Source organism: Priapulus caudatus, unplaced genomic scaffold, assembly GCF_000485595.1.
Source record: "Priapulus caudatus unplaced genomic scaffold, Priapulus_caudatus-5.0.1 Scaffold93, whole genome shotgun sequence".
Classification (NCBI taxonomy): domain Eukaryota; kingdom Metazoa; phylum Priapulida; class Priapulimorpha; order Priapulimorphida; family Priapulidae; genus Priapulus; species Priapulus caudatus.
In genome coordinates this window covers 134302-156228 of record NW_014577154.1, presented here as the reverse complement: position 1 = coordinate 156228, position 21927 = coordinate 134302, and the positions used below count along the sequence as shown (strand labels likewise).

Sequence of the window (21927 nt, the reverse complement as noted above, 5' to 3'; positions counted from 1 at the left end):
CTCGTTGTGACGATCCATGACTATGTCAGATGAGCTAAAAATCCTGGCTACACCACTGTTTTTGGGTGTTTTCTGACCATATTATTATGTGATTGAAAATAGGAGATTTGGGGATATTTTTTTGGGACAAACAGAAATTGTTGCGGACAACCTGATTTGATGCCTGGGTTGTCCGCAGGACAACCACATTTTTTTTCTTATTTCGAGCACTGCAAATGCATGCATTTTCTGACCCAAAACTTGTGTATTTTACCAACGTACATCAGAAACTAATACCCAAATAGAATACAGTGGTCCATGTTAACATTAAAAAAGTTAAAATTCGTGCTATTTGTATTTTTATGCAAAAAAAATAAAATATATAAATACTAAATGTTGTGTTACATAGAATGATAAAGTAATGTGACATTTAAACAAATTTATATTTCACTTCAGTTAGGGAAACTAGATAACAAAAAGTATGTAATTAAAATCATGTAAAATATAACTGTTAAGTAGGTTACCTCATGCCCTTGACGCTCTAGGATTTCTTTAGAAAGATGAACTGCCCGTTTGCAGGATGGGGTCGGTGTGACGTGACCATTGTCATCGAAGTAGCCAATGCGGAGTGCACGCTTGCTTTCATAAATCTGAAAGATACTTGATGCGATATGGTATAGAAAGTCCAAAAACGTTCCAAGGGGCCCGTTGTCAGAAACATAATAAAATTAAGACTTACTTAAAATTAAGATAACACTCACGACTAATGTTAAGATTAGTATTGTTTTTGACAATGGGCCCCCAGGTTTACCAGACAATAATTTATAAAGCGTAGTTCAATCAAATTCACCTTGAGCAGTGCAGTCATTCTACTCTGTGGTTTTTCATTGTTTATTATCCTATCGATACGATTATGAAGATGTGGCACCAAATACGTAATGCTCATTTGGCGTCACTACTACTAAATGATGAATCAGTTAAAAACCTCAGCCAATGTATGATTTCAAAATCATTAACACTTGTTATTTGATAAATTATAACTCCTGATATTATTATCTAAGCTTTTTCTTATCCAGTCAACTATCTTGATAAAGCCGATGTATACAACGCAAGTAACTTGGCCTTACCTCTTCTCTAAATGAAATGGGAATGACCAATGGATCAATATCTTGCATAATCTCACTGCAGATTGCCTTCATGGCCAGAGCCACATCAGCAACATTTCTCCCCATGGGTCCGTACGACACCATTACTGTTTGGCACCATCAATAAAAACGCAATTTAGAAAAGTCTTTACGAAACGATGGCGAAATTCCCTTCAGGGATATAAGATCCTTACCGTTAATTCCCCCTACTCATTACTGCATGCGCGTGTAAGAAAAAGGCGAGATTAAAAAGAGGTTACGGAACACAAGGTGTGCGCTTTAGAAAAAAACAAACACTGATGATGATGACATGATCCATGCCAGTCGATGTAAACTTTGACCAGCCAGGTGATTTCCTGGCAATTCATAACGACATGAAGAATGGCATCACTACACGGTGAGTTCTACAGATATAATAGGTGTCACGCACCTCCGTGGCATCCAGCAATGGAAGAGCGGCCTCCCTGCTTGCTGAAAAATAGTCAAAACAAGACAATGAATCAATGCATGCCTACCAATTTGGTGGTGTATAAGTCGAACATGGCAGCCAAAGATGGCCCCACATTACATTACATTACATTGATAACCACAGGGTTACAGTTGGAGTTAGGGATAGTATCAATAGGAAAATTAGTTAACCCTCTATTAGGCCCACCTGGGCAATCTACAAGTCAATCTTTTAAGATGTAAAATATCTTCCAAAGGGTAACACATACGAGGAATAAAGGTATATACACTCGAGGGCAAATATGTAAAACAATTTTTAAAAAGATGTTGATAAAGGGGTGTGTGTTAGAGGGACATTATTGACATCTCCCACCCATCCCTGAGACTGTTGTCACTCAACCCCCGAGACAGGTCTCACCCACCCCCTAGACTGGTCTCAGCTGATCCCTGAGACTGGTCTCAGCTAACCCGCTGGACTTGTGCGGTCCTCAGCCGGAACCCCCAAGACTGATTCAGCCAGCCCCTGAGACTGGTCTACACCTGACCCCTTTAGACGTGGTCTCAGCTGACCCCTGAGACTGATCTCAGAGCCAGCCCCTTAATGACTGGGTCGTCATCTGACCCCCTAGACTTGGTCTCAGTCCGTACCCCGCAGACTGATCACTCAGCCGGCCCCGGACTGGGGTCTCATCTGACCTTGAGACTTGGTCTCTAAGCTGACCCCTGAGACAGTGTCAGCTGACCCTGAGACTGGTCTCACGCTTATGCTCGCTAGACTCGGTCTCAGCGAAACCCCGAGACTCGGTCATCACTGACCCCTAGACTGGTCTCACCTGACCCCCGACATTTGCATCTCAGCCGGCCCTGGACTGGTCGGCTCACCTGACCCTAGGCTGAGTCTCAGGCGGACGCCTAGGATGGAGTCTCGCTGACGCCCTAGACTGGTCTCACCTGGACCCTAAGGACTGGTTTACCTGATCCTGAGATGGTCTCGAGCTGACCCCTGAGACTGCGTCTCAGCCGGACCCCCTAGACTGTCTCAGCCGACCACCTGGACTAATCTCAGCCGGCCCCCTGAGACGTCTCAGCTGACCCCTGAGACGGTCTCAGCTGACCCCTGGAGACTGGTCTACCCTGACCCCGATAGACTGGTCTCAGCTGACCTCTGAGGACTGTGTCTCATCTGACCCCATAGATGCGTCTCAGCGCCCCCGGACTGTCTCACCCAACCTCCCCTATAGACTGGTCTCAAACTGACTCCCTGAGACAGGTCTTACCTGACCCCCTATGATGTCCCTCGCCCACCCCCCGATACGCGACTTGCGTCTCAGCCGATCCCCATAGGACTGGTCTCAGCCCGACCCCCGAGACTGATCTCAGCCGGCCCGAGACCTGGGTTCTCAGCTGACCCCCTAGACTGGTCTCAATCTGACCCTAAGAGTTTCACCTGTGCCCTGAGACTGGTCTCGACTGGACCCCTAGACTGCGTCTCAGCCTTGACCCCTGAGATGGTTCATCATGACCGCCACGTTAGACTGGTCTCAGGCTGACCGCGCGAGGACTTGATCTCACCCACCCCCTAGAGCTGGTCCTAACTGATTCATGGACGCAGGTCTTACCTTGACCCCTCAGACTGGGTTCTCGCCCACCACCTAGACCTTGGTCTCAGCCGATCCGCTAGATGGTCTTCAGTCGACCCCGAGACTTGATGCTCAGCCCGGCCCCCGAGGACTGGTTCTCGCTGACCCCCGAGACTGCGGTCTCACCGCTTGACCCCTGAGACTGCGTCTCACTGACCCTGATACTGGGTCTCAGGCTGACCCCCGGGGACTGGTCTCACTGGACCGCTGAGAGACTTGCGCGGCGTCTCACCTGCGACCTTGGAGGCTCGTCGGGCTTTAAGGCGCAGACTCGCGCGTGAATGTGCGCCGGGTGATGCGGAGGCTGCCGGCGGAGGGCAACCGTCCGCTTGCCGATGCCGAGAGGGCTTCCGCCCTGCGTGAGTGCGCGCAGCAGTGCTGCCTCGCCGCCGCTAGAGCCCCCTGGTGAGCGCGCCGTGTTCACCTTGGCGGTTTTGTGGTGCCCCAGTGACAGCGGGTTGCTGCAGTCGTGAGTTAGCGCAGAGCAGATTACGATATGTATATATCTATATCTATCTATCTATTTATATATATATATATCAGGGGTAAAAAATAACAAATCTGTCATATCTACAAATTTGTCATTATCTACCCCTGATATATATATATACACAATATATGTGAACACAAATAATACAAGTGAACCTGATACAGGGTGCAACTGCCCCTCCAGGGCAACACCAAACGTGTCCTTCATGGACAAGTGTTCATTCTATAGAGGTGACTGCTAACAGGGGTTTGATTTTATAGCTGCGGTCTTGCGTTCATAAGGGAACATTACATACGGCAAACTCGATCCATCATAGCATATATAAACAGATGGTCTTCGTTACTAATAACTAGTGTGGATTTCGTGACTGATCATCAGTTGCTCAAACTGATTGATGAAACAATAATGCAATCATTAAACTCGAAGGTGTAACAGACAATGAACAAGAAATTCGATTACTTAGAACATTAATAATATTGCAGCAGCAAGTAGCAGCAGCACCAGACATCTGCAGTCGTATACCCTCGAGGAAACATTTTGCGTTGCGCAATCTGGCGCATACTAATTAGCAGCAAAGGGTAGTGACCGCGCAATAGTAGCAATCAACCGAAACCTTGCATTGCCCTGGTCCTACCAGAGCAAACTCTGCGGAACATTGGTCTTCACGAATGGGACGGCTCCCTGCAGCTTCAGAGTTTTGACGATCGTCGCATCTTTATCTACTGGGAATAGAAATTTCACCTGCCCCGCAGTCGAGGGGTAGCCCTGCATAATAAACAAACAACACGGTGGCGGAGATTTGCTACGGCAAACAAACCGGCACGGCAGATCACATAAATGCTCGGCAGTGAAATCGTCCTTTGAACGTTGAGGGGTTTATCGAGAGCAGGCTACGCAATTCATTCGGGAACTAGTAGGTGGAAAATAAAGCATACCTTGATGTCAACGTTTTCCTTTATGCTGACTGGGACACCAAACAAGCAGCCAGCATTCTCTGGACCCTTCTCATCCAGATCATTTGCCCATTGCTGAATGGACAAGATTAGGGACAATTAGGTCAAATGGTAATCCCATCTGCGAATGGTAATACCAGAAAAATCCGTGTGTGGATAATACAAGATTACTTTATAGTGTAAACTGTAGCTGTGCCACTATCTAGAACATGACAGGGAGAGATGGGGAGGAATAAGTGCATCAGCGATTGACAGCAAATTGTACGTGCAAGTCACACATAATATATGTAGGGCAAAAATAGAGGGAGTGAAAGAAAGAGGAAGGGGAGGTTGAATGGAAAGAGAGAATGAAGAGGTTGGGAGAGGGAAATGTAGAGGGAGGAATTCAATTATATTAAATAAATATATTCATAATATATATATATATATATAACACTAGTAGACTCACCTCAGCTTCAGTAAGGAATTCAGTCACACAGTTAATTCGTTCAGTTACCTCGAGAGCCTAAGAGATAAAATATTCAATTCATCTATATTTAGCTTGGTTGTTTAGTCAAAGAAAAATGAAAAATAACTTCAAAATGTTAACAACTGTCATAGTATTTATTGCAAAATGAGAATATGTGCACAGAATACTTCCTGTATTTCCAGTGTCACTTTAGCACCATTATAAATACAGATTATACATGCTCCTTACATTATTATTAGAGGTGCACTGGATCCAACTTTTTAAGTTCCGGCCGGATCCGAAACCGGCCAGAACTTGAAAAAAGTTCCGGCCGGAACCGGAACTTTAGCTGGGAATAAACTTGACAGTTTTGGCCCAGTATTGCGCAAACTCACTCGGCCTGAACGAAATATCATTAGGCAAGTAGGACAATGCTCAAAGTTCTAATTACAGGATGGTTGTTACTGTTAGGTGTATGAATCAGCTGCTTACAGTGCATAATTTGCATAATACTGGCATTATGTGGCAAAACCTGCATGTTGCAGTATCCCTGGTTTTAGTCTATTATTTTCAACTAACGGACAGATGCGATTTGATTTTGAAAGAAAATCTTATGAATCACCTAACATCAGTTAGGTTCAGTTCAGTTAGTTAGCCAATGTTCAAGTGGCAAGCGTTTTTTGGGAAGAAAAATGTGAAGTTGTTAACAAGTTATTGTCAGCAAGTTGACTCTATTGACTCTCAACTACATTCAGTGACTAATCTTTTGATCTTGATGACACTTGTAGCAGAAATGAAATTAGGAAAAAGTGCCAGAACCGGAACTCCGAAAAATTGGGGATCCGGCCGGATAGTTCCGGCCAGATCCAAGTTCCGGTGCACCCCTAATTATTATCATCCTATATCATACGGTAAGCAAGCTTCGATTTTATCAAGTCAAATAATGCTGTCTGACGACACCTACACCTGGACATGGCACATATGTTATGTACTACCCAAGCCCTAGTTTCTATAGCATTGGCGGAACTACATATTGTAGTGCCTTACTACCTGCCTGCTATTAATTAAGTGCCCTAGAACCCACCTGTAAGGCAATAGTAACTAGAGCTATTCACACCTTTGCCTGGTAAGCATGCAGCACCTCTACTGCTGTGTAGTGACGTCGTTTTAAAGCCAAAGCTAGATCAATGGCCGACAATTTCACAATCTCATCTCGTTTTTGTAGCACTACCTGAGGATTGGATGACCAAAATAGAAATCACATTGGAGTTATCAAAAAGTCATATATTCCCAATAACAGGAGTAGGATAATAACAGATTGTATAGCATACTGAACAATGACTATATGCTGCTAAAATGTACAAAGAACCATGCACCCAATACATCATATAATAAAGTTACCATTACAATTACTGTTAATACTAAATAGTATTCAATAAACACATCAATTTACACAAGTCAGAATTAGACAGTTTATGAAATTCCTTTAAAATTGTGCATTATGTAACAATTATAGTAAATTAATAAGTAACATATATGGCGTCTTTATAATGAACTACTGCGGTTTGCAGCATATTGTACCGTATCATCGGTGTGTAGCTTCTCCTTCAAATGTTGCTTAACTGCATCACACTGAACTCTCTTCTGTGCAGCTGCTGCCCGAAACTTTCGCGTTCTGTAAATTCCCCGCGCTCTCTACGAATAAAGAAATATCGACACATTGGATATGATTGGACGAGGTTATAATAGATAATCGGAACTTCACAATCGCTCGTAATGGCATATGTATATAATATATATATATTGCAATCGTGGGACTGATTCTAGTATGATAGTTGTGTAGGGAAAAAGCCACGTGTTGGCCACATGATCGCACGCGGATTTTTACGAAATACCATCGGATAGCAGCCAAAACTGTGGCGTGCATGTCAGCTCCACTAGCGCGAAAGTGTGGAGAAGTGATGTTGCATTTAGAAGTGCATCAGGGGAGACTACGTTTAATCATGATAGCTGTAGGAGTAGACAAAAATTCATCTTTCTTCTGTACCTATGACACAGAGAATAGGAACCAGAAGGAGGTGCAGCAATAAATAGGCATGGACACTATATTCAGATTTGTTTGAGGCGTTTAAGAAGATACCAGCAGCTGTGGAAATTGGTTTAGAGCGAGATACCTTAGTGGTAATGATCCTGGTTCCAAACACAGCTAGCTCAAGTTTAAGTCCAGACAAACTATTCAGTAACAGTGCTATTTAAGTATATAGTTCAGTATATAGTAGAGTAGTATGTATAAAATATAATACCATCAGGAATGAATACAAGCAAATAGTGTGCATGTATGTATGTTCATGCTGCTTCTATCTTAGGTGCAAGCAAGGCACTTTACTCACAGTCTCACTGCCCTACACAAAAGTATATTGATGACACCAACCATGCATAGATGGCATGCATGTATACTCATTGGAGGGTGGATATGATAATGTAGAAACCTGTGAAATGGGTTTGAGTGCGTGATTTATCGGAGACTATTTACATAGACTACCCATATCTAGGTCAATTCAACTACAGTTTTTCAAGGCCAACCTTGCTCTTTGAAAAGCCTCGATAACAGCTAGCCTTGTAATCATGTATTTTAATACACACTGAGCCTCGCATCATGGGAACATGCTTCAATGCTTGCACTTCACAATGGGCCGAGGGTGATAGTTTAATTCTATTTCAAGACCCACCGCACATAGATAATCGTCAGCATCATAACCATCACCCATTACCACCTGTGCGTTCATAATGCCGTAATCATATTTACATAATGAATCCACCATTGACACGTTGAATTAATCGTATATATTGCGTAAATATGCATAATGTTTATGGTACCACGTAACCTAGGCTTGTTTCCACATGGATAGGGATAGATCTGTGAGAGCAAGCACAGAGTGGTATGGTAGAGCCCTCTCTAATACTAGTAGTAGTAGTATCTCGGTAAAGTGTTCCTGAGCTTTGCCTCGTGGCAGGTCGATCATCGAGTGTATTATTTTATTATATTATTATAATTATATAGATATTATCAGGCGTGAATAATAATAGATTAATTATCACTATATAGATCACGATCACGATATCTGGATCTGGATAGTTTACTGTGTAGCCCACGGTTACGTGGATAATAACGCAGGGACATTCCGTAAGGAATAAACGTCCAGGGCTATAGCTAGCCATGGTGTGTGACCTAGCTTGGGTAAAGCCAGGTAGTTAGCCTTTTAGCCGAATGGCACTGAGGATGGTCACAGCCAGAGTTTTTTTTTGCGCCCTCAGTGGTTCTTTTACATCCCCATTAGCCTTAGTATTGTTGTGCTCAAACTTGGAATCTTGCACAAACTTGGAATTTCAGCGCATCCGCAGTTTGGGCAACCAAAAAACAGTAGATCTATTATTATTCACTCCTAATTTATGCCTAATACTAGTAATAGTAATAATTACATTCGTCGTATAAATCAGTATCACTATCAGTATCACTACTAGACAATAATATACCACAATATAACTCTCTTTTCTATTGGTTTCAGATTGAGTCCCATCATTTGTAATCTGTATCGAATAAAGACTGATTTACGAAATGGACGTGTTCCTATCTATGATGGGATTCATTGACTGGTGAAGCCGCTTCTATCGCTTGACAACTCCCTGAACTCACAATACGATGCCGGTTATTGACTGCCCCATCGACGAGTGCGAATACGCCACACCGGACGTCGACGCGATCGTGGCAGCAGCTCTAGTCCGTCAGGTCTCAGCACCGTCGAGTCTACCATTTCCAGCAACTGAAGACAATCGAGAGAAGCTGAGACAATACCTTCTTGATCGTTACGAATCTAGCACATGCAACACGTGCGAACACCAACCACTGCCGATGATGGAAGGCCCCCCGCTACATCTAATGGTGGACCCAGATGCCGAACTCATAGCAGGACATTCTCCCGTGCCTGTACCCATCCATTGGCAAGACGACGTGAAAGCTGGATTGGACAGAGACGTACGGCTTGGCGTACTAGAACCAGTACCAGTAGGTGAACCAGTGACATGGTGCCACCGCATGGTCGTTTGTGCGAAGAAAAAACGGCAAGTCGAGACGGACAGTTGACATGCAACCACTTAACACGCATGCAACACGTGAAACCCACCACACACAGTCACCATTCCACCAAGCGCGGTCGGTCCCACATGAGATGGTAAAAACTGTTTTCGACGCGTGGAACGGTATTTTCTATCGCTCTCCGCTCTTGCGTTGTTCGCAAAGGAATACCCAAATTCGACTGGTTACTGCACCAAATGTAGGCGTGTGATTCGCACTACCGTGGTAGAAGGTCTGTAATAGACTGATAGATACATAAGACAAGACAAGAGTAACGTTCACTAGTGTTTTACTAAATCTCTAATACAATACATAAAACCTCAGTGCACTACCGAAAGAAAGAGCGTTTCCACTACATGATACCCGTATCACACACTTACACCTTTTTCAGTTGGTGTCTTCTACAAAGAACCCCGAGGCGCGGCCGTGCTCCACTATTTATACCACGTTCCTTCTCCTACGTCACCTCTCGTTATAGGTTCCTTCTCTGACCAACCGGCCATACTAAATACGGGAAAGGGGCAGTCCTACAACTGCTATATCACACTACCGAATATGGTAGGGTATTAGCGTCTTCGCACTTGGCTGGACTCCATGGTCCGATTCTGGCCCTGATGTCATAGATCATCTGGCCAGTGTCTAGGCTGTCACAATGCGTAATAACTCGGGAAACCTTAGCCATGAGCTTGGGCTATTGCTTCCCCTCCCGTGTTCTCGGCTCCTTGATCTGGAGTCCGCTCCCAGCCTGTTGTGACATCTCTTCCGACACTGAGGCACCAAGATTGCGTTTCCCCGCATCGCCATCGCTTTTGCGTGGCATATGGGATTTGCCCGCTTACATTATCACAGTGTACCACTCCGGGAAGAAGATAATCACATTACCACCTTCATCACACCTTGGGGAAGATACCGTTATCGCACAGCCCCACAGGGCTACATTGCATCAGGCGACGGCTACTCCAGAAGATTTGACGAGATTGTCTCGGATGTCCCCAACAAAACCAAATGTATCGACGACACACTACTCTGGGCCGACAACCTGGATGAGTTTCCACCAGGCATGTAACTGGTTAGATATCTGCGGCAGGAACGGGATAACCTTCAACCCTGAGAAATTTGCATTCGGCCAGGCCACCGTTACATTTGCCGGGTTCGAGATTACACCAGACAGCGTGAGGCCTTGCCAGCAATTCCTGCAAGCGATCATGGACTTTCCAAAACCAAGGATCATCACTGACATCCGCTCTTGGATAGGGCTCGTCAACCAGGTGTCATACGCCTTCAGCATGACAGAACAGATGCTTCCATCCCACGAGTTCCTCAAACCTGGAACAGCATTCCACTGGGATGATCACCTGACAGAATTACTTGAAGAATCAAAGCTGGCGATAGTGAGCGAGATAGAAGAGGGCGTACGAATCTTCGACAAATCAAAGCCAACCTGCCACAGACTGGTCCAAAGTCGGAATAGGATTCTGGCTTTTCCAGAAGCACTGCACCTGTGCCAAGACAGAATTGTTTTGTTGTCCTACTGGATGGAGAATAACACTGGTAGGCAGTCGCTTCACCCACCCCGCCGAATCACGCTATGCTCCAGTAGAAGGCGAAGCCCTTGCACTTGCCGACGCATTGGACAAGGCTCGGTACTTTGTGCTGGGATGCGAGGATCTAATAATTGCGGTGGACCACAAGCCACTTCTCAAGTTATTTGGAGACAGATCACTCAATGACAAATCAAACTCGCGTCTCAGAAACCTGAAGGAAAAGACGCTAAGATACAGATTTCGCATGACCCATGTACCTGGCGTGAAGCATCGAGCCGCAGACACTGTCTCCCGCCAACCGACTGGTGACCCCGCCAAAATGCAACTCGAAGATGACATCTCCGCCATCAGGCACGTTCCACAGAGCAGCACCACCCCACCAGATCTGTACACACAGCGGGATGTATACCACAACTTCATCTCCGGTATTCGCTGCAGAGACGACCACCAGGATGAGATGGAAGACATCGTCCACCTTGCCGCGACTTCATCACTGATCTCGCTACAAACTATCACGTGGGACAAGGTCCGCACAGCCACATGTAGTGACGTTAATACGAACAAGCTGGTCGACTTGATCGAAACAGGCATGCCAGAATTCCGCCATGAATTGCCTGCGCCACTGCAGGAATATCATCAGTTCCGGGATCATCTTTACACAGTAGATGGCGTCATAATCTACAAAGACAGAGTCGTGATCCCACCGTCACTCAGACATGACTGTTTGACGGCCCTTCATGCCACACACCAGAGCACGTCATCGATGATTGCAAGAGCAGAAATATCCATGTTCTGGCCTGGAATTACTCCCGCCATCACTGCCGTCAGAAATAGCTGCACTCATTGCAACCGAATGGCACCTTCACAGCCTAGCGCACCGCCAACACCCACAACATCGCCGGTATACCCATTCCAATGTGTGTGTGTGCTGATTATTTCCACTACAAAGGCACCAACTACCTGGCAATCATTGACAGATACTCCAACTGGCCTATCGTTGAAAAGGCCTCATGTGGTTCCACTGGGCTAGTTGACAGCCTGCGCAGATCATTCGTCACCTATGGCATACCCGACGAACTCGCATCTGACGGTGGCCCTGAATTTACTGCTCCCGCAACCCGCGAGTTCATGAAGAACTGGGATGTTCATCACCGCTTATCGTCTGTTGCCTTCCCCCACAGCAACTGTCGTGCATAAGTCGGAGTGAAAACTGTCAAACGACTTATAACTGACAACACAGGACCATACGGTGAACTTGACACAGACAACTTCCAACGTGCAATGCTGCAGTACCGAAATTGCCCAGACAAAGACACCAAACTCTCCCCTGCAATGTGCGTCTTTGGCAGAGCTATCAAGGACTTCATCCCTGTCCTCCCGGGTCGTTACCAACCACATAGCACCACATAGCACATGGAAAGAAACATTGGCGGCGAGGGAGGAAGCATTGAAAAACCGACATATGAGGGCTGCTGAACGTTGGATGGAACACACAAAGCAACGTTCCACCCCTTGTAGTTGGGCAACACACGTCAGGATCCCACGAACCAAACTGCGCCGCTTAGCCACATCTGAAATGGGATAACAACTGGTGCAGGTGATAGAGGTCGCCAACATGACCAGTACGTGGTGGCGTTGTCGAGGTCCAGGACGAGTTACAGTCCGCTATAGGAAGTTCTGGCGGATGTATACCCCGTACACGACCGCACTGCCGCCAGCTACCAGTATCAATGCATTGATGACATACAAGGCAAGCAGCATCTAGATGGCCAAGGTCAAAACCATAGAACCTGCCAATAAAGCCGTGATGACATGGAGCAGGTGGCACCTGCAGAGTCATCACCAACTCAACCATCAGTAACCCCCCCCGCCCCCCTGCATGGCCAGAGTTTCATCGGTACCCTTGCCAAATGACAGGCCACGGTCGCCGGAATGCCCATCAGCAAGCTTCAAGCCGACTTCCGATGAGACAATTACATTACACCCCGCGCTAGACGCTCGACAATCACCTGAGGTCCACACGCATCGCAACCAGCAACTTGTCTTCCTCGGGCATCAACCCAAAAGCCGCAGTACGACAGCGCGAGCACAGTTAACGGGCTGGCGGACAATACTACTGCACGACTCAGAACCACGACAGCTGGATGGCGCATCAGAACCCGCGCTACGACCTCCTGCAAACATGCGGCGACTATGACATGACTAAAATAAGTGTCGTAGTTTGTGAGCAGACAGCATCATGAAACTTTACTTGTTAATCTTTTAACGTTATATTTCCTTATAGACAGCAAGTGCTCGCTAATCAAACATTGAGCTTATTCACCATAAGTCCATGGTAAAGACGATCACTCTGAAGGATTTATGGCTTTCGTTTCAATGTGTTACCTTTTAAATCAGTCAGTCTAGCCAGCGAAAAAATTACACCGGGAGGCGGCGAGCGATTTCGCTCCCGTCAGCTTTCAAAGGCGGGGCTCTGGGTAACAACAATTACGAGAGCCGAAATTTGAAAGATACGAGAAAAATCCTCGAGTACCGTGCGCGCCGGCAGCGTTCCGAAATTAGTTCCGAACCCGGAGGCCGAGCCCACCGAGTTTTTTTTCTCGGGCAAATAACAATAAGTTTTGTATATGCGCAGGGGTTAATTATCGTGGGAGTGAGGGCCGACCAGTGACACGCAGACAGACCGGCGCGTAACCAAAAGCCTGTTAACTGGATCGTCACTGATTTGTAGCAAGTAGAACTATTTTTATTCATTTAGATATCTAAGAAGCAATGTAAAACTGTATATAACTGTAAGAGATTCTACGGCACGTTGGTAACTTTGCGCATGTGCGGGCAGCATTGATCTATGCATGTGGGTACCGGTGGACATAGGAGGAAAACGAAAGTAAAACCTTACCCAGAAGCTCCGCACGGGCAATCGCTAGAGAATTCGCAGTACAAGTCTTTTTAACAATAGCTCAAAAGTAACTAAAAATTCTCATCTGAAGTTCTGAGCTTATGCTCAGTCGATGTAAAAATAAGTTGAAAAGAAAAAGAAATAAAGTAAAAAAAATAAACTTGAAAATAAACGCATACACTCATTAACATGATTAATAATTTTGATATTCCATGTCTTTGTCATTTGTTACGCTGACTATCTGTACTGTGTGGAATGAATATTGAAAATAAGAATGTGAATTCGGTTTCTGTAAGTCGAGTGAACTGAGATGAAAAAATCGTGAATCGATGTAATTTGTTGACGCGAATTTCTTGACACTCTGGATAGTCTGATAGTGGTGCTTGAGTGCTGAATGCGAAGAAATGATCATTAAATATAGAGTCAGTGCAATCAAAATTCATGAAAATTTTAACAAAATCGATGCTATGAAAAGTAGGCGTCTGAGCCAGAGCCTAAAATAAGCTCCCGTAAAAAAATTACGAAGAGCTCTTTCTTTTCATACAAAATCAAAAAAGAGCTCTCGTAAAAAAAAAAAGGTAATTTTTAGGCTGGTCAGGTCAATTGCCGATTGGCACCTACTCTGCTGCTAAATACAGTATTACAGACATACCAAGGATATTGGAGATAGACAAAATATATACCAGCAGAATGTAAGCTCTCTTTTCTATTGGGTTCAGATTGAGTACCCATCATTTTGTAATCCTCTATTGAATAAAGACGTGATTTACGAATAAGACGTGTTCGCTAATCGTAACGGTATAGACGGCGACGGTCGCAAATCCAACTTTAGGCAGCCTTAAGGTATTCCACGAAGTGATGCCAGATTGTTATAGCACATTTTCGGCTATATCAAGGAATGATGCAAAAGCCGCTAACACCTAACCCTAAGTCATAAAATATGAACCTTGGCTTAGGCCTTCATGGTATCACGAAGTGTGTTAGGGTAGGGTTAGGGATTTTTGCAAAATCATTCGCGTGATATAGCGGAAAGTTCCTGTGCATCAGTTTGATGATAGCCTCATAAATCTGTGCATCACTTCGTAATACCTAAGGTGCCTAAAGTGGATTTGCACCTCTAACTACTACCAGTGACAGTGATCAGTCATGACATGATCATCATACGGCCCAAATTATACAACGGCCAGATATTAAAGTTACCTTGACACCAAAATGAACAATGGTAATTAACACCGCAGTCGCTGCAAACTTTGTCCGAAAAGAACCGTAACCCGTAAGAGTAGCACCGGCCCTCCACAATAATTCTATAAAACGGTCAGTCATTGCTGTTACACTACCACAATACTATGACAACTTCAACAACTTTTGCAATGCAAGACAAGAATGTGCTGAGCTTCGAAATCGCTCTTCGTAAACAAACGCGTGGTAGCGCCCCCTATCAGAAGGAAGTGTACGAAAAAATGACACGAAAATCTTGCAATCTTATATTATGTATTTCACAACCAATAGCTCTTTTGGAATTGTTTGATATCATCCTAAAATAACACAAAAAATATCAAACTACCCTTTACTCTTCTTATAAACTAATGTCACTTGCCTGATTACATTGTTATTTTACGAGTTACTAGATGGCAGCACCAAATGGCGGGAAAACATCGTCTCTCTGAAAAATCATCACAAGTAATTTATCAACTGTTTAGTTAATTTTCATCATCTCATATTAGTCCATTTACCATCTGCTGTGTGGTTTAAATATGGAGGTGTCAAGTAACACAATTATAGAGGAATTCGATGTAATAGGAGTCACAATTGCGACCAGCGGCAGTGAAAACGATGTAGATAAATGTAAGTTACATTTACAACACGGCATCACTCTGAAACAAGTTACAATACGGTATTAAAGTTTTAACTCTCCATAAAAACCTTAAAACAGTTAATATTTATATGGTAATTGGTATTACTGCAAGTCCTCTATATCCTGTGAATATTCTATATAAGTTATGACTCGATCCTCCACTCCAGGCTCCAACTGCACTCTAGTCTCTAGGCTCTAGCAGTAGCAGTAGCACTGGTGTTCGTCTAGGCAATTACAATGTTAATTGTAACTGTATAGGCCTACGTATTCCATAATGAAAAGTAAGGCAGAGAACAGTTACTAGTATGATGTAGTGCTAGAGCTAAGTAATAAGATAATAATACAGATGCACTAAAAGTGAATATTAATATTATTATATTGTGTTTTCAGTGAGAGAACTAATGGTTCTGCATCATCTTGACATTGACAGTCTGGTCAATGAATGGGGAGCATTTGAGATGACACAGGGTGGTATAGAGTTATCCCAAGAAACCCTGGCACAGTTTGAGCAGGTAAATTACCAAAAGTAATTAGAAAGTAATCTTTCACACGTCCCTGTATAGGCCATCCATACCTAATTATTGTTAGTGACATTATAGTGTTGCAATAATAAAATTGTTTGTAACAGTCGTAATTGTTTACTTTTATTTATCGGTGCATGGATTCATGCAAAGATCGAATCATAACAATTAATGCTAGTAATTCTCTACATGTTTGTTGTCTAGTATCTCAACAACAACTCAAAGAAGACGCCAAAAACTCTGAAGCTTCCACCAAAGAAGAATAGTTATTCTGCAAAGAAATCTGGCAATATCAGTTTACTGGCTGAACGGTAACTAAAATAATTGGATTTAGGTGGATGCATGAGTAGGTTGTCTGTTCTCTGTAGAATAATAATGCAGGGCTCCACACTAACTTTTTTTTTAGTGGCCTGTTCGGCCCAGTAAAATCATGAATTTTCAATTTTTGGTGGCCCGAAAAGCAAAGTTACTGGCCTAAAACAACAACAAATGAAAACATTAAAATTGCACGCCTCGAAGTCAGGGCATTATCATTGGTTACACAAGCCAGCCGCAGCTGCAAAACCCGCAATGCTTGTCTCGGCTATGCAGTCGCAATAGCGATTGTGTACGCTTGACTTGCCAGCCAACCGTTTGCGATTGCAATCGCATCATTCCCGCATATATGCACGCACACGCAGTGTTTCCCCTGCATTGACACGAGCGAGGTGGCCGCCTCGCTCAAATTCTCAGCCGCCATGCAGAAATTTATCAAAAAACACCGCCTCGCTGACGAAAATCATTGTTCTTCCATCAATAAACTACACTTTATTGAACTAATATGGAAATAAAGCTCCAAACGTAAAACACAACGCTGCGTACTCACAATACTGTCAACACGCACACACAATAGTCGCTAGTCACAACACAGGCTAACCATACGAACACGTCTGTCGGTGTGTATGTCTGTGTGTCTGTCCGCTCGATATCATTGTAACCGTAAGAGGAAGAAACTTCAAACTTGGTCCACAGTTGCATCTTATGGGGCGAGAGAACCCTATTGATTCTGAGCCACTTCCACCCAAGGTCAAGGTCACAGGGTCATTAACTATATTTCGAACACTGATACGTACGTACGCAGAGCCGAGTGTTATATATATGATATCAATTTATTCCACTGCACGCTACAATGCACTGGACCAATGACGAATGCTAACCGTTCCATGAACACAAACAGAAACTAGAACAGAAACGACACGCATTCGCTTTATATGCAGAAGACTCTAATTAAAATTTACGCGTAATGTTCTCTCGCATACGAGACACAAACTACTGTATAGTACGCATACATTGCATCACACCATATTGCAGCGGTCACGCGCATTGTATTGTAACTATTGTTCGCGTATTGTTCTAGCTATCGCGACTCATGCACACGTACACGTAGTCACGTACACACACGCTATAGCCACACAAATACATGCACACATACCGTACGTACACACGCACAAGATTTTCACGTAAGAAAATTATACTTTTTCTCACATAGTCACTTAGAACGTTCAGTTTTACTGGCTCCGGGCCACCGGGCCAGCGCTAGTGTCGAGCCCTGAATAATGATTAAAGATTATTAGGTATGTGCTTATTTTACACTGAATTTAGTCTAGTGTTATAATATTCCATTGTAATAATCATGATTCATACTTATTAAAGGGTTGCAAGAGATTCTTCAGAGGCAAGTGAACTAATTGATGCGTATTCAACCCCAGTGGCAAAGGTATATGTTTATAGTTAGAAATAGTAATGATTTTATCAGTTCTTCTTAAACAAAGTTAAAAGGAATTCACTAAAAAACATGCTTGTAAATTGTATATATGGACTGTTATAATAAGTATATCTGGGTAGGTCTGTTTTAGCATACAGCTCTTTAACATCACCAGAAAACTGCCACCATCGTGCAATAACAGTCGGACATTGAGGTGAAATGCATCTAGATAACGTGTTTTTTGTTAAATGTGTTTGTGTGTTTGTCTGCGTATGTACATGCATGCGTTGGTGTGAGTAAGTGTGTTATAGTTCTAGTGGCATATAATTACCTTTTGCTGGTTTCAGAGCAAGAATAAACGACAAATAACGCCAGATAACCGGATTAACAAGAGACTTGCATCTGTGAACGGTAGCCCTGCTGTGCCTTTCTCTCCTGCTAGCTTTTCTCCAACGTATGTATACTTCTTATTGTCACATAGTAGAAGCAGTTGTATCACTGCATGGTCATGTTGCAGTATTGTTGGAATTGCATCAGATTAACTGTGTAAGTAGATTCAAATAGTAGCTTTTGATATGTAAACTAGTTTCTTGTAAGGCAACTGATCAAGCTAGTTTGTTTGTCCGGGCTGCAAATTCAGTTACATCTACTCTAGATAGTATGGTGAATTTGCTCAATATAGAATGTGTGTCAACGTCAATATAATTATCTTCATAGATGTAGATCTGTATTGCACAAACAGATTTTTTTATCTTAAACGTTAAACGTTCTTTTTATCTTTATCTTTAACGTTCTTTTATCTTTTTATCTTAATCGTTAAACGTTCATTCATAAATCGTTGTTTACACGAATTATCTATTTATTTCGTGGTTTCTACGGATTAAATAGAATTCGTTCGTAGAAAATGCCGTGGTCCCGTTTGATACGAATTAAGCGAGGTTGACTGTATACTTTATTGACATGGTCTTTTGTGTATAGCACTCCTTCGACCGGAAAGTATTCCACCAGGAGAAATCCAGGCCAGGTGATTGCTACATTTGGAGATTCAAAGTCGGTGACTTGGGCGTCGGACAATCAGCATCCCTGCTCTGTGAAGCCATACGGAGAACGTGGTGTATTGGAGACCGATAAATATTCCTTCATGATGGAGAAAATAGTGGATAGGGTGAATGGTAAGCTTGCATTTCGCGCCAGTATAGTAGCCCGTTGTGTATGCTGTTTAACGTTGAGTTTTCGTGGTCAAGAGTCTGTGAAGATAAGTCTGCATGATGAACCTGGTGTATGTGGATGACGAGAAGTATGGGATTTCAATGAATCCTCTCAGTTAACCTCAAGCTGTACAACTGAAAACGATTATGGCTCTGATATGATGTATGATATGTCAGGCTTCATTTTTAAGGGCGCGTCGCGCTCGTGCTCGCACGCGCACGCGAAATTGTGGCCATGTGCGCGCAAGTTCATCGCGCCTCATAAAAGTGTTAAATCGCGCACCAAAAGTATGTCTATATGTGAAATAGCGGCTCCATAGAGTTCTCATGTAGGGGGGAGATACAAAAAAGGTTAGCAAACACACAAACCAATTGTCTGGTGTGTAAGTGACTGAACGTAGGGCAGAGGTAGGCAGGTCTGGTTACTACCCCTCTGGTTTTATCATATATATATAAATACAACCTAAAGCAACAGCACCAAATAACAGGTACTATACGGTAGCCATCAAGTTACCTGGCTAGTTTTCCTTAGCTATACGTGGCGAGAAGTGTTTTCTGCCCAGACGTGAAACAGTCGTAGGGCTGGAGGGGCCTACCATACGTGGCTACTACGTACAAAGTTAATTGGCCAGTTTGTTATGGATTGTGATGATTATTTTGGTGCTGTAAATAATGCAGGTACAATGGATTAGAATCTCTAAGGATGGAAAATACAGATAAATAAAAACAAGTTTATTTTACATCCGATCACTCTTTTATTATCTGTGTGCTCAGTGTTGGTTTGTTGGATGAAAAAGAATGTAATCCTGACGAGCCATTGAATGAATGAAGTGAAGATGAATGATAATCAGTAGGATTGACATGAATCCCAATTTTCGTTTTGATTTCACTCGTAGACTCTGAGGATTGGGTCATGATCCATCATCTACACCCCAAGAGCAGATGGAGAGCCCTCAGGGAGCTCTCCATCATCCCTTTTAAAGGTGTGATTTTTAGTGGAGCTCTCCATCATGCCTCTTAAGGGTGTGATTTTTTAGTGGAGCTCTCCATCATGCCTCTTAAGGGTGTGATTTTTTAGTGGAGCTCTCCATCATGCCTCTTAAGGGTGTGATTCTGGAGCGTGAAAAGTCCCCCTATGGTGTCCTAGGGGAGTCATTAGTAGTCCTCCTGTACTTTTCAAATCTGAAAGCCTGATATGTGATATGAAATGTGTTGTTTCCTACGGAATGGGCCTCATATCCTGAAATTTTACTCGTATTGACTGTATATAGACAGGCTCGTTAAAACGATTACTATTCATTTTTTAGCCAAAATAGTTACGAGCACATCTATTAGGGAGACAATATACCTGAGAGTGAGAATGTTTGCGTCTTGTAGAAACAATTTCAGTAACTTGTACCTGTCTCCTGCTTCCAGTAATGGACAACATCCTAGATGACATCGGTGACAGGATAAAAGAATGTCACGGCGTCGAAAACCTGTCACCTGTCAACCTGCAGTCTGCTGTACGTATGCCGTAGCATCTTGTTCCCTCACCGGAAGTAGCTCTAGTACTATAGCCCGCGTACAGTTGCCGCGTGGCTATAGAACATTCTATTACGAATGCTAGGGACCAACTTATTCACGGTTACTCGCGGCTATAAAACGTCTGTGGTAGGCAATTAATGCCTCTTATCTGAAGTGAATACGTCTTAAGTTATATCAGCTACTAAAATTTAACCTCTAACTATCGTTGAAATGGTCTGCTTGCGGTATTTCTTGTGAACGAACATTATTTACGAACTTCAAAAGGCCATTTTTGGTGGCGCTGCAGCAGCACCAGTCAGCGGCTTGGTCCCTAGCATTTGTAATAGAATGTTCTATAGCCCTGCGGCAACTGTATGCGGGCTATAGTACTAGAGCTACACCGGAGGCTGCATCAGGGTTCAAGGGCCCTGAAAATTAGACCTTTCAAATAACTTACAGCCCTCGACGCTAACGGTTGTCCGATTGCCCAGGACAAGTGAAAGTCTTATGTCAGACAAGTTATTCTCTTGGCCTGTTGGCTAGTTGCCCGATCATACAACTGAAAAATTCCAGTTGTTTAGTATTCCTAACATCCTTTGAGCCAGAGCGCGATCGCACGACGCTGTATATTTCGCGGTGGTTTAATTTTCGCGAATTTTGCGAACGCATCCCCAGACTGCGAAAATAACAACACGCGAAAATAACAACACGCTGTTCTTCACTGATTCGGGAATTCACCGACCGCGAAATTAACCACTCGCGAAATTGTCCGTCAAGTCTGAAGTCGCGAAAATATCTGTACGCGAAAAATATTGCGTATACAGTATCTCACATTTTATTTTCAAAGGTCGCCGAAAAAGCAGCCCGCGACACCCGTGTCACCCACTTTACTCCATTACAGATTTATTAATAGAGCGCCAGCGCACACATCAGGGCTGCGTACATGCCTGGCTGCAGCGGCATAGATTGATGTAGGGGTGGGGGAGGTCACTATATTGTTTAATTTGCGTGGGGCATGTTCACTACTGAATATGTACGGGGTGGGCATCGCTGGGATGAGAAAGCGACAGCGAAACTCTTTCCTGGAATTGTGAAAAAGCTGCAATTGGGAATGACACACAATGAGCGAGCCGGCACGCAAAAATAATCGTGTAAATTTCATTACGATTTTCCATGTATATACTGTAATATGATATGCACTGAACAAAAAATGACCTTAACGTCTCATAGATTGCAAGTAAATTTTTGACAAGTATAATAAAAATTCGTATAATAAAAATTTCTTCTTGTTGCCCGACAGGACAACCAGATCTGAAAATAAGCGTTGAGGGCTGACTTACCATAATGTACTTTATGCTCTTGAGATTTTATATATGTACAGTATTATATACATGTGTATGCATATATATATATATA

The 21927-nt window shown here is 43.5% G+C and overlaps 3 protein-coding genes across 4 annotated transcripts in view; 1 reads left to right on the top strand and 2 right to left on the bottom strand.

Moving 5' to 3' along the window:
* LOC106804944 (fatty-acid amide hydrolase 1-like) overlaps positions 1 to 2550 on the bottom strand; it is a 6005-nt gene extending 3455 nt beyond the window's left edge. The window contains exons 1-4 of the mRNA XM_014806361.1: positions 2546 to 2550; positions 1555 to 1595; positions 1107 to 1231; positions 504 to 629 (exon numbers count right to left, since the gene is read on the bottom strand). Coding sequence (XP_014661847.1) covers positions 504 to 629; positions 1107 to 1229 — 249 coding nt within the window. The 5' untranslated portion in view covers positions 1230 to 1231; positions 1555 to 1595; positions 2546 to 2550. The remainder of the gene's footprint in view (positions 1 to 503; positions 630 to 1106; positions 1232 to 1554; positions 1596 to 2545) is intronic.
* A 1045-nt stretch (positions 2551 to 3595) lies between these two features.
* On the bottom strand, positions 3596 to 15093 carry LOC106804945 (vitamin D3 hydroxylase-associated protein-like). The gene is made up of 7 exons (XM_014806362.1): positions 14878 to 15093; positions 6684 to 6797; positions 6220 to 6333; positions 5103 to 5159; positions 4637 to 4729; positions 4313 to 4466; positions 3596 to 3682 (listed from the first exon to the last, which is right to left on the bottom strand). The coding sequence occupies exons 1-6, from the start codon at positions 14998 to 15000 to the stop codon at positions 4332 to 4334; spliced, it is 636 nt and encodes a 211-aa protein (XP_014661848.1). The 5' UTR covers positions 15001 to 15093; the 3' UTR covers positions 3596 to 3682; positions 4313 to 4331.
* Positions 15094 to 15313: 220 nt separating this feature from the next.
* The window catches only part of LOC106804939 (DNA polymerase alpha subunit B-like), a 12444-nt gene continuing 5830 nt past the window's right edge, over positions 15314 to 21927 (top strand). The window contains exons 1-7 of one of the 2 annotated variants that reach the window (XM_014806351.1): positions 15314 to 15522; positions 15923 to 16044; positions 16258 to 16364; positions 17746 to 17809; positions 18145 to 18251; positions 18776 to 18969; positions 20422 to 20510. In XM_014806351.1, the coding sequence (XP_014661837.1) occupies positions 15432 to 15522; positions 15923 to 16044; positions 16258 to 16364; positions 17746 to 17809; positions 18145 to 18251; positions 18776 to 18969; positions 20422 to 20510 (774 nt within the window). In that variant the 5' untranslated portion in view covers positions 15314 to 15431. Of the gene's footprint in view, positions 15523 to 15922; positions 16045 to 16257; positions 16365 to 17745; positions 17810 to 18144; positions 18252 to 18775; positions 18970 to 20382; positions 20511 to 21927 lie in introns of both variants that reach the window. The other variant, XM_014806350.1, reaches the window with a different exon arrangement.

What these genes read in the sequence shown, in the direction of transcription:
- LOC106804945 (XM_014806362.1), bottom strand. Translation starts at nt 15,000, where the DNA reads ATGACTGACCGTTTTATAGAATTATTGTGGAGGGCCGGTGCTACTCTT. An exon ending in TTGTTCATTTTGGTGTCAAG is followed by an intron (nt 6,798 to 14,877) that starts GTAACTTTAATA and finishes CTTTATTCGTAG; the next exon opens with AGAGCGCGGGGAATTTACAG. An exon ending in TGCATGCTTACCAGGCAAAG is followed by an intron (nt 5,160 to 6,219) that starts GTGTGAATAGCT and finishes TTTATCTCTTAG; the next exon opens with GCTCTCGAGGTAACTGAACG.